This window comes from Papaver somniferum, chromosome 2, assembly GCF_003573695.1.
Source record: "Papaver somniferum cultivar HN1 chromosome 2, ASM357369v1, whole genome shotgun sequence".
NCBI lineage: Eukaryota > Viridiplantae > Streptophyta > Magnoliopsida > Ranunculales > Papaveraceae > Papaver > Papaver somniferum.
This window is the reverse complement of record NC_039359.1, coordinates 110,270,196-110,282,788: the sequence shown is the minus strand read 5'-3', so window position 1 is coordinate 110,282,788 and position 12,593 is coordinate 110,270,196. Positions and strand designations below refer to the sequence as shown.

The following is a 12,593-nucleotide window of genomic DNA, read 5'->3' as shown; positions in this document are numbered from 1 at the left end:
AGCTAGAGCGACTCCATTTTAAATTTGCGGGACTTTAATACTCGTAATTTGATAATGGTTTGTCAAACGTAGTATATGTAATGATATACCTTACACCGAAACTTTTCAACTCAATTTTCTTAAGAGTTGGAAAAAAACCTTGCAATTAAGGAGATCGTGCTGTGAACAATCCAGGGATGAACAATATATGGGCATGTTGTTGCTAGATGACCTCTCACAATACCGCATAGTCGCAGTGACTAAGTGAGAACAATATCGGTGGAGGTAGGTTTAATTATAACACATGTTTTTGGGACGTAAACAAAAGTCCACAATATGACTTAAAATATGTTCATGACACATTCAAATGATTCTCTCAACTATTTTTAGTCTGCCATGTGGCCGAATAATTGTAATGTGTCATATATACAGTGTTACCTAAATTAACCCCGACGACAATAAAATTGTCACGTTATCCAATCTTTATTTTTCGTGTTATCTTGAATCTTAACTGAAATTCAACATTTAATACTAGCCAAAATCAATCACATATCCCTATTAAAAATTGGTAAATGCTTATATTACATATTTTTCGTGTGTCAAATTCATGTTAATATTTTCTACAATGCTTACCTTCTACTTTTAGCACTTTTATTTTCCTGTTTATGTCGTTTTTAGGGAAAACCATCCAAAATCATTAGAAGTGGTGCTCAAAAGAAGACTCAAAGTGTAGTATTATGATTGGGAGAAGTAACCAAGAATATGTAACGCCAAAGGAAGATCAAAAACACAAAACTTGAAGACCTAAAAATTGTGGTCAAACTAAAAGTGGCCTTTATATGGCCAACAACAAAAAGGAAGGGTCGACCAAGTCTAGTCGACCCATTTCGCCGCTGAAAATTGTAAACAAAAAGGTAGGTGAAAGCCGAGTAGACTCGGGTAAGGGTACAACTATTAAGTCGCTCAGAATCAACCGAATATAGAAATTCAAAGGTTTAGATAGGATGGTTTTCAGTAGAACCCTCCCTAATTACCTACTATTTTTGATTGTTTTCAAAACCGTCTTCACATAAGCCCAACCCACTTAAGATATTTGGCATGTGTAGTTACCTAAAATCGGTTAGAGGTTAGAGATGGGATTCTAGGGTTTTTGAAAGTGAGTTACGGGAGGTTGAGCACGAACACTCTTTTCCTAAACCATGCACAGTGGCCGTTCAAAGGCTGCTTCAGTCACAGGGAAGCAGGATTAGGGATGGTCTTAGGGAGGGAAGCAGATGAAGAGAGAGATCAGAGAACAAGTTATTGCTCCGAGAGGTTATCAGAAAGATGATCGTAGCTTGGAAAATAGATGACCTATTTATAACTAGATTCTCTAATCTCAAGTCGGTGAAGATAAGGATTGCTTTTCGTGCCATGCGGAACAATTCTACCTTCTTTTCAGGAATAAGGATAAACTAGGTTGAGTTTATCTCATTATTCCACCGCCTTTATTCTCTTCTGCGGTGAGAAATAAGCCGGATATTTCTCACACGTGCCGTAGACCGCCAGACCAAAACCTTAATTGATATCCTCCCATTTGTGTGAAGCTGAATCAACCTTTGTGATGACGTATTTGAGAGAAAAATATTCTCTTTAGCCGAGTTGGCCAAGATATAGAGATATTCTCTGATTTGTGAGGATGACTAGGATGAGTCACATGAAAAGGAATGAAATTCCTTAGGAATCGTGTGCAAAGTGTGAGAGGAGTTGAGGCTGATCCCCCTCTCTCCGTGGACGGTCACACATGTCATGTGAAAACCATATTATTATTTATAGGTCCCTTTGTTAAGCATGCGGTGCTCAAGAGAGCATATCCACGTTTTTGGATAGCCATGTATAATTCAGGCTCAATTTACTAGCCGTGAGCGTATTTGAGAGGCTGAGAAATAGGCTTTAAGAGCTAGGGAAGGCGTGCGCCTCTCAAAAAATCTCTTTGTGATTTTTGCAGAGAGATTTTGAATCTCTCAGAGATTTTTGCAGACAGCTGCGGACAACTCAAAAATCTCTCTGTGATTTATATTAAGGTTCCTCGATACTTCTGTACTTTCTACTTGGAAATTGAAGCAGAAAGCTATCAAGGAAGCTAAATATTCAAATACTAAATACTCTCTTCCAACTCTCTCGAAGCTTATGATGCCACCAAAGACAGTAATCCATCTACCTGCTTCTACTTCTACTAATTTGGCAAACGATACCATCATGAATCAAAGTGATATTGTGCCAAAATACCCAAGATGGGTCCTCTATATCTCCTTTGTGTGATAAAGGTAAATCTAAGGAGAGCATCCAGAATTCTGAGAAAACTGTTCAGAAGGGGTTGACAAGTAATCTCCAAATGGTACCTTTTGTTAATAGATCCACTGCTCTAAAGATATTTGATGTTGGACCGATTCAACAAAACTCAACTCAGCTGAAAAATGGGTTACCAGTTATTTTCAAACAAGTCACTACTCAGAATGTTACTGTTGAGGCTTCCATTCCTATTCTCGAGTTTGCAAATCCTGGTCCGATTCGAACCTCTAACTCTTCAAGAAAATTGAAAACAACTGATGTTCCGACTCAGACTCCTGCTATCACTCAAGGAGAAATCATATCTTCTGCTGCTGAGCATGATGCCCTATCAAACCTCAAACGTAAAATTAATCCTAGAGCTGATCTGAGGAAACACACTAGGGCTAGTTCTTCTACTTTAGCTAGCATAGTGGTAATTCCTGAACAACATGAAGTTTCTGAGCCTCAACTTTGCACTCCAATCACTAAATTGGGAGATTTACCTACTATAAACTTATCAAACTGTACCCTCAACACCCATTCCCTGGTTGATCCTTATGGAAGTTGTAATGTACCTGTCGATGATTCCCCAAGTAACTACGGTGCCTGCAATAATTCTCCACACAATGTTTCTACCCTGAGTCTCATTTCTACCCAAGATGCTTCTCAAATTGGTGGTTCCAATGATTCTCAACTTGGTGGTGGTTCTGCCTCTACCACTCAGGTAAATTCAATTCCTTCCCCCCCTTTAATTGACCCTCTTAATTATACTATTCATGTCAATCCTTTTCATGTTAATAATGTCAACATGCCTTGCTGGAATTTTAGAGGATTGAGTAAAAAAACTGCTAATAAGGAACTGCCTGCTATGTAGAAACATTAACCTTGATATCATTTTCCTGTCGGAAACTAAAATGAACAAAGATTTGGCAGCTAGAAGATTAAAAAATATGGGCTTTCCGTGCACATTTAATGTCCCAAGTATTGGAAAAAGTGGTGGTCTAGTTCTGGCCTGGAAAAAGGAGATGCAACTCAACATTTTATCCTCAATCTTGAGGAGCATCTATGTCACATCTACTGATATTATCCATTCCAAAATTTGTCATATTCATTTCATATATGGTGAACCTAATAGTAGTCTAAGAAAAGATGGGAAAATCAATGTCAATTACCTCATACACTTCTAGATGAACCAGTTTTGTTCGTAGGGGACTTTGATGCTCTTTTGGGTATGAGGATAAGAATGGTGGGCTAGAAGTTGAAGATTATGATTTTTTAAATATTAGGAATTTTTGTTCTGTGTTTAATTTGCATGATCCTGGTTTCTTTGGCCCTAGATTTACTTGGTCTAATATGCACCAAGATCCAGATCTTTTCCTTGAAAGATAAGATAGATGTCTTACAAATCAGACTGCTGAAGTTTTATTTCCTAAAATTTGTGTCAATAATATGCCTAGAGACTCTTCTGACCACTACCCTTTGCATATAGGATTCAATTTTGAGGACATTTGTATGCCTAACCTTTTTCATTTTATGTCTATGTGGATTGAAGACCCTGATTGTAAACACATTATAGCTAACTCTTGGTCTTTTAATGTTGTGGGTTCCCCTGCTTATAAACTTAAATCAAAACTTCTAAATACTAAGAAAGACCTTCGGGATTGGAATAAATCTTCTTTTGGTAATATTCAAACCAATATATCTACCACTAGGGAGGAATTATTTGAAGTCCATACTTCTAATCCAACTGACTCTAGCTCCATTGCTAGATTTAGAGTCAGGTTGGAATACCTATATAATATAGAGGAACTATATTGGAAGGAAAAATCTAGAGAGGTCTGGTTATTGAAGGTGATAGTAATTTCCCTTATTTTCATAGAGTCACTCTCTTTAGAAGAAAATGTAATGCCATTAGTTGGATTAAGGAATCCTCAAATACCATTCTAACTGATAGAAATAGTATTGGAACATCCTTTATAAATTACTTCAAAATTTTTTATTCCTCCCATCCACAACAATTCCAGGATGAAATTCTTCAAGACCTCCCTGTTAAATTTACAGCTGCTGATAACTCTCATCTGAATTCTCCACTCTCTCCCGAGGAAATTAAGAATGCAATTTTTCAAATGGGGAAAAAAAGGCTCCTGGTCCTGATGGTTTCAATGGTATTTTTTACCAGAAAAATTGGGACATTGTGGGAGAGACTGTCATTGATATGACCCAGACTTGTTTCAGAAGTGGGCATATAAATAAAGTTTTTAACCACACCAATATTGCTCTCATCCCTAAGGTTCCCCTTGCTGAGCTGGTGTCTCAGTATATACCTGTGGGGATTTGTAGTTTTATCTATAAAATTCTTTCCAAAACTCTAGCTAATAGGTTGAAACCTTTCATGAAAAATATAATTTCCCAAAATCAAAGTGCCTTTGTTCCTAAGAGGAGTATTTATGATAATATTCTTCTAGCTAATGTGGCTATATTTGCTGTCAATCATAATGATAAAACAGAAGGCATTGCGACCATTTAAGTTTGATATGTCCAAAGCCTATGATAAGTTGGAATGGTCTTTTCTTGAAATTGTTTTAACTAAAGTGGGGCCTTTTGACCACTGGATTAAACTAATAAACCAATGTATCTCTTCGGTGTCTTACTCCATCCTCCTTAATGGTAGCCATATTGGCCTTTTCAAACCAGATAGAGGATTGAGACAGGGAGATCCTCTATCCCCCTATCTTTATATTATTTGTTCTGAGGTTCTTTTTTCTTATATGGATACTCTTTCTAAGAAAGGTTTAGTTGAAGGTATAAAAGTGTGTAAAGATGCTCCTGCTATGACACATCTTTTATTTGCTAATGATTCTCTTCTTTTCTCAAAAGCTACTCTTAAAGACTTTTAAACTATTAAAGAGTACCTTCAAAAGTACTGTTTGGCCTCTGGCCAAGAGATCAATTTTGATAAGTTTGGCCTTCTCTTTAGTAGGAAAATTCTTGAGCATAGGAAAATCCAACTTGCTAATATTCTTGAGATTCAAAACAATATTTAGGAGAAAAATATCTTGGCACTCCTACTGTATTTCAAGCTTCTGAAATTCAAACCCATATGGGTATTCTCGAAGCTATTGATGCCAGAATTTCAATCTGGCTTCATAAGATCATGTATCAAACTGCTAGATCTACTTTAATTAAACTTATTGGTCAAGCCATTCCCCTTTTTCAAATGAGAGCTTTCATTGTTCCTAAACATCTTTGTAAAAAAATGGATTCCCACCTCTGTAAGTTTTGGTGGGGAGAAACTCTTGACCCCCAAGGACAGAAAACTCCACCTTCTAGGTTGGGATATTTTGTGCTACCCTAAATCAGAGGGTGGTCTGGGTTTTAGGAAAGCTGAGTTAAACAATCTGGCTATGCTAGCTAGAAATGCTTGGAGGATTGTAGAAAATCCAAATTGTATGTTAGCTATTGTCCTTAAAGCCAAATACTTCCTCAGAACTGGTTTCTTAAATGCTAAGTGTACAAACAAGTGTTCTTGGACTTGAAAGTGGCTACATTCTATAAAGTAACTGATCAAGCCTTTTATTTGTTGGATAGTAGGGGATGGTCAATTTATTGATCCATAGTGTGATAAATGGATCCCAGCTCTGGGATCTGCTACACCTAATCCCCTAGTTCCACCTGATCCTAATATTAAAGTATCTTATTTTATTAATGTCGCCACTAGAACTTATGATGTTTCTAGACTAAATACTCACTTTGATGATGCTTCTGTTAAGAAGATTATCACAATTCCCTTAACACAGTTATACACTCCTAACAGGAGGGCCTGAGAACTTTTAAAGAATGGTAGATTTTCTTCTAAATCTGTCTACATGGGACTTAGAGGACTTAGGCCCCTTGTATCAAACTTTGGAAGCGCATTTGGAAGATTTGGGTTCCTTAGAAAATCCAAGTTTTTCTCTGGAAAGCTGTTAGAAATGCTTTACCTGCTAGAACTATTTTACATACTTGAATTCCCATGCACATTATTGAATGTGCTAGGTGTACTGATCCTCATGAATCTGTTATGCATGCTTCGGTCCTTTGCCCTTTTGCCAGTCGTGTCTGGTTTCTCTCTTCTCTTTGTGTTAATACCCAGATTTTTCAAAACAAGTCTTCATTGATTAGTAATGTTTTGGCTTACTGATCCCGTGTCTAAACTACCCGATGAGGCTCAATGTTTGTTTGTCATTTTTCTTTGGTCCCTCTGGAGGAGTAGAAATAACCTGATTTTCCAAAGTCTTAAAGAAACCCACATGACAGTTTTAGGTAGGGCCAGAGCCATGCTCTTGACTAGGAAGCCTTGCTTAACCATTTCTCCCTCTACTCATGTTGGTCTATGTGATAAATGGATGCCTCCCTCTATTGGCTGGATAAGATGTAATACTGATGGAACTTATGATGACATTTCTGGAGCTAATGGTGCAGGCTATGTGACGAGGGACTTCTCAAGTAAAGCTTGTTTTTGTGCATACTTAGTTTTTGAAGTAAATTCTACCAAAGAAGCTGAAGCCAAAGCTATTTGTGCAATCTTGAAGAAACCTATGGAGCAAAACTCCACTCACATTATCATTTAAAGTGATCTTAAGAATCTCATTGATCAATTTTCAACGGGCATGTTCGATGGAGATTAAGAACGGATGCAAATTTTAAAGATATTCAATTTTTTTCTTCTAAATTAGTGGCTTGTGTTTTTACTTTCCAACCTCACTTTTGTAATTCGGCTGCTCATGAGTTAGCTCAATGGGAAATATCAAACAATTCCTCTACATACGGGTCTGTACCTCCTATTTAGCTTCTGCCAACTGGGAGATCATTAGCCTTGCCGAAGGCGGTTGTCAATAATTTTTTTCATAAAAGATGAATATAACCGTCAATATAAATTGTAATCACAGAAGATAACTTTTATTCGGTGATCCGTTTGCTTAAGTTGTGAGGTCAACATCTAGTAACAATTATAACCAATAAAAAATGAATGTAATGCGAAGAAGACCCCTCCGGTGCAACTCCGACCACAAGTAAATCCGGAAAGAAAAAGAGTCCACGGCCAAAATGGACACTGCCTTAAAGGTTTGGAAATAATAGGGCGTTCCACGTTATTTTATTGAAGATTTCCGCACTTTTCTGAAGTAGAATATATGAGTTAATCGACCTTCATATTTCTGGTTTCGGATGCTGATCTCTGTTTCCGATCATCAATATTTAAGAGTTTCAACCTCAATTCATCTACATTTTCAGCAGGTAAAATCAAAATTTTCTATGTATTCTACCTGTTTGATAAAATGTTCATAAGAAATAATCTACCTCTCCCGCTTTTGTGTGCATTTGAGACTTCAGACTTCCTTCTTCCACAGAATTATATTTTTTGCTTTTATGTTCCTAAAATAAATTAAAACACACCCTTCTCTGGAAACTTAGTAACATCCTCTTTAGATGGGAGTCTGGGTCCGTGCTTGTGACTGAATTTGTAGTTTATAAAGTCCCATTTCTGATCCAAATTGCGCACTAGTATGAAAAGCTAAAAACATGTTTTAGTTTTAAATTTGCTGATATCAGTAGATATGTAAAAGGGCTTCGGTACTCTGGGGTTCTCGTATTCTCCCAATGAGTAGTGTGTGAAACTAAAACAACTTCACATTCCATGCATACTCTTCAAAACTTTTGTTCTTCTGCTTTTTAAGAAATTCTAAGTATCTGTATCAATTTTAAACTGTAGCTATTTCACTGCGAGCAGTTATGCGCTGTGGTTATCATTAGTAGTTTAACAAGTGCGGGTAATCTGCTTCTGGACTTAATGTAATTGGTTTCGAGCTAAGTTTACATTCTAATTTCATTAACGAATCATTTCAGAGATTTGGTTCAAGACTTGATGAAAGTACTTTTCACCCTAGGTAATTGTATCGAGTTGCAGTTTTCTCTTGTTAAGTTGATCGTAAATAAGAGAGTTTGCCTGTACCGTAGCGTAGCTAATTCCTTTTTGCGTTGAAGCACCTTGACCAGGAAGAGAGCTGGTCTGTACAAGTTAGGAGAGTTACAATGGGACTCAAGACAGCGATCAAATGGCCAAAGCAGATCACTCCAGCCTTAGTTCAGAAGTTGATTCTGCGGGAACGAGATATTCAGAAAGCAGTCATCATATTTGATTCAGCCACAGCAGAGTACGCTAATGGCTTTCGACATGATCAGAATACTTTTAGCATAATGATTTCTAAATTAGCTTCTGCCAACCAGTTCAGGTCAGCTGAGGACCTCCTCGATAGGATGAAAAAAGAGAAATGTAACTTAACTGAAGACATATTTCTATCTGTCTGCAGAGCATATGGACGGGTTCACAGGCCTTTGGACTCCCTTAGGATTTTTCACAAAATGAAGGATTTGCAGTGCGAGCGCACTAAAAAATCTTATGTTACAGTGTTTTCCATACTTGTTTCTGAAAACCAGTTAAAGGTGGCCCAAAAGTTCCATAGAGATATGAAAGAAGAGGGTATTTCACCAAATGTCGCTTTCCTTAATGTTTTGATTAAGGCTCTCAGCATGAACAAGAGTACCATAGATGCAGCACTTGCAGTGTTCAAAGAAATGCCTGATAAGGGGCATATTCCTGATTCTTACACATATGGTACACTTATTAGTGGCTTATGTAAATTGGGGATGATTGATGAAGCAAAAAGGCTGTTCAAAGATATGGAGACAAAAGGTTGTTCACCCACAGTTATTACTTATACCTGCTTGATACATAGTTTATGCCGTTCTAGCAACTTGGGTGAAGCAATGAAATTGCTAAAAGAGATGGGTAGCAAAGGAATTGAACCCAATGTAGTTACATTCAGTTCTCTAATGGATGGTCTGTGTAAAGGTGGCCGTTCATCGGAAGCCCTCGAGCTACTGGCAAATATGATAGCTAAGTGCCTTACTCCAAACGTGATAACTTACAGTTCCTTAATTAACGGACTATTGAAAGAAGGGAAACTTCAAGAAGCAGTTGAGATTCTTGACAGAATGAAACTTCAAGGATTGAGACCGAATGTAGGGTTGTATGGTAACCTCGTAACCTGTCTATGTGAGTGCTCTAAGTTTCGCGAGGCTGCAAACTTCCTCGATGAGATGGTCCTTGGTAAAGTCTCACCTGGATGTGTAACTTGGAGTCTTCACATTAAGATGCATAATATGGTAGTACAGGGGCTCTGTGAGAAAGATCTGGGTCGAGCTTTTCAAGTGTACTTGAGTATGCGAACTCGAGGCATTTTGCGTAACCAGTCAACTTATAGTTCTCTGGTAGCTTGTTTTTGTTCGACAGGAGATGCTCAGAAAGCTTATCGTGTAATTCATGAAATGGTGCTTGATGGGTTTGTTCCCGATGAGGTCACATGGAATGCTATTGTAAGTGGATTCTTGTGTCGAAAGAAAGTGCATGAAGCTGCTGAGTTAGTACAGCTCGAGTTGGTGGGAGAGTTTCTTAAGCCTGTGGTGTAAAACTGTAAATCTTGAGTTTCGGCGGGTAATGAAGCAGTGATGCTGGACAACAGGTAAAGCCATTAAATGCTATGAGCTTTTTCTCCTTTTTTGATATTTTTGTCATGTCTTACTGGGGGGCCTAGAGTAAGAATTTTGGAGTCAAATGCGATTTAAGCTATGGGACAATTTCGATTGCTTGAAATGTAAGATAGATATGAGTGATCAGAATAGTACCGATAGTTTGCTGGTTGTGATCAAGTGAACCAACTTTGGGTTTCTTTTTGGCCTAGGTATCGGCGTATATGACTCAGTTCATATTCTTTTAATCCGCTTTATATGTAGAGTATAATCTGGAATTGAATCAGAATTGATAACTTGAAGTGCGTGTGATATTCTTAGTATTAATCCGCTATATAAGTGTTTGTCTTTGAATTGTTTTAAATTCGTAACCTTTGTTGGCAATAGCATAAGATTATTTTAACATGTATCATTGATGACCTCGTTTCAGGTGGCAGACTGGTTTTGTTTTTCACTATCCAGTGAAGATCCTGCATGCATAATGTAAACTCTAAAGCAAACTGAAAAAGGAGAACTTATTGGATGTATGAGATAAAATACACTGATTCCTAATGAACCTCGTCAGGTTTACATATGAATGAATTAGGTGTACCAATACAAACAGAAGTTACTTAGCAGAGAGGGGAAAGCCGATCCCGTGGCGTTCGGTAGGGAATGCAACAAACATCATACTGCAAAGGACACCAATACCGACTGGTAAGTTCGTAAGGAGCTCCTTGACTTCATCTGATGGTGTTGGGTAGAAGCACTTCACAACATTCTGATCAAACAAGGCAACAGCTCCGAATACCAGAACAGACATGAAAGCATGCACGAAATCCATAAACCTTAAACGGTATCGTGCTGCCACTTCAGGCATCATGCAGCAAGAGCCATCAATAATGTACAATCCTCGAAAAGTTGCAACCCCGTAAAGTACCTTATCGTTTTGAGCCCTAAAGCTATCAGTGAAACATAAGAAGAAACACGAGAGTCCACAGAGGATCAGAAGAGATGCTGTCATTGTCTGGCTGGCTGACTACATCACACTGACCTTGATTTGTGAAAATTGGTGCTAGAAGTTGGAATGCAAGAACAGAACCTGTAGGGAGGAGATTGGCTAATTGAGCAGTGCTTCTGAACGTTTGGTTTATGGCCTTCTGTATCGGGGTCTGTTCTTCAGCACATAATACAAATTTGTTTTCTTCTAAAAGGGGCTGCTTTTGTTCATCGATGTGCCTAGATTCCTCGTTCTCTACTTTAATCTCCATTATTGTTCAATCTTCTGTCTCTTTATCTCTCTTGGGGAGGAAAATGATGTCTATTTATAAGTAGAAGGAGAGATATGTTTGACTAGAAGAAAAGGGAGAGAGAGGGTTTGCATGTAATGATGCCTTGCAAGAAACTGAAACTTAATGAAACTGAAACTGATGAATCTTAGGAAAAAAGCAATCTTTCACAAGAATTGCAGGAGGGTGCTTTTTGGCTTTTGGTTTTGGTGTTTTTTTGCTTTTGGCTTTATGTGTTTCAATATTGCCAAGGAGGTTGTCAAGGAAAGCTATAATGGGTCTTTACGTATACACTTCTGGTATCGTCAGTTCTTTTATTCATTTCCTTTTTCTGTAATTTTTTTGGATGTGCACCTGGAACATCTTCCAGAGCCGAGTTGGATGAGATCCTATGTGCCACCTAAGTTTATCAGCTGCCAGATGACGCCAATAACAAAGTTGGTTTCATTTGGCTCTTTACTTTCTATAGTCTGAAGGTTTTGGAGTACAGCAACAATTTAGTTGGTTATGTGATTGGAATTGCGGTTGTAGATTGTTTTATTGTTTTGCTGAGACGCAAAGTATGGAAATCGTGTTGGTGTTTCGTTAAGTAGAATGAGAAGTTCGTTTTATTTGGTTTTCTACTTTTGGTGAATGAAAAAGTGAAAAAATATGTCGTGCGAAATTAGTGTGAAACTAATATTCATCTTTTAGCGGAAATGGGCCGTTTAACTCCAGAACAGCTTGCTAGCACTTTCCATGCTTGTGAGAGTCATTTGCTGAAATATGCAAGTGATATCATTCCGGAAGATTCTCTAAAACTTCTAAGTTTCAACCTAAAGCTGATTCATATGAGAAGACGACTAAAAACGAGTCTGAAATCTCAGAAAGACAAACAATATTTTTCAAATAGGAACTTCAAAACTTTAAGTTTAAGGTTTTGTATGAACTTGACAATCTGTTATTCTCGAGACCAGAAGTGTGGAGGGGCTTCAACTCCTGATAAAACTGAGTCAACTCAGTAAATTTTTCTTACTTCAAAATTCGCTTAATTCTTTGTTTTCAAAGTTCTAATCTATAGTAGTTTGATGTCCTTTTACTTTTGCTGATGTTCTTAATCTTTTTTCATGATTTTTAATTTGATTATAGCATATTGGCGTATTTTCAAAGTTTAAAACTCATGTCTTGCTAATCTTATTTCTCCCTGATGTGTTTGCAGCTAGTGTTATCTCCAATGGTGTTTACCATGTTTGTAGTTGTGATTAAGGCGTTTGCAGAAGTTGTTCCAATGCTTTTTGAAGCTATCGTGAGTTTACAGTATGCGATTTTGTATCATCTGGATAATTTTCTCTGCCGAGTTTCTGAAACGGTTCAGTGGGTTGAAGATCGGCGGGCTATCAGGAAATTCAAATTTCAAAAATTCCGTTACAAACCAATTCTATTCTTCACTCTCGTAATTATCGGAATAAGTCAAGCTGCAGAAGTTACCAT

The 12,593-nt window shown here is 37.6% G+C and overlaps 1 protein-coding gene and 1 pseudogene across 7 annotated transcripts; one reads left to right on the top strand and one right to left on the bottom strand.

Moving 5' to 3' along the window:
- The first annotated feature begins 7,256 nt into the window (after nucleotides 1-7,256).
- LOC113348784 (pentatricopeptide repeat-containing protein At5g46100-like) lies at nucleotides 7,257-10,755 on the top strand. Of its 7 annotated transcripts, none has more exons than XM_026592654.1 (4): nucleotides 7,257-7,563; nucleotides 8,173-8,213; nucleotides 8,323-9,848; nucleotides 10,286-10,755. In XM_026592654.1, exon 3 carries the CDS (start codon nucleotides 8,359-8,361, stop codon nucleotides 9,793-9,795), a length of 1,437 nt encoding a protein of 478 aa, XP_026448439.1. In that variant the 5' UTR covers nucleotides 7,257-7,563; nucleotides 8,173-8,213; nucleotides 8,323-8,358; the 3' UTR covers nucleotides 9,796-9,848; nucleotides 10,286-10,755. The 7 variants fall into 7 exon arrangements, with proteins under 7 accessions (XP_026448439.1, XP_026448438.1, XP_026448434.1 ...); XM_026592653.1 differs by having other exon boundaries at nucleotides 8,039-8,213; XM_026592649.1 differs by lacking the exon at nucleotides 8,173-8,213.
- Nucleotides 10,356-11,105, bottom strand: LOC113348785 (annotated as a pseudogene).
- Between the last annotated feature and the right edge of the window lie 1,488 nt (nucleotides 11,106-12,593).

Bases quoted from the DNA above. Each gene is read 5' to 3' on its own strand.
- LOC113348784 (XM_026592648.1), top strand. From the start codon at position 7,495: ATGCTGATCTCTGTTTCCGATCATCAATATTTAAGAGTTTCAACCTCA. The intron at 7,564-8,310 runs GTAAAATCAAAA...TTTGCGTTGAAG, and splicing joins TTCATCTACATTTTCAGCAG to CACCTTGACCAGGAAGAGAG.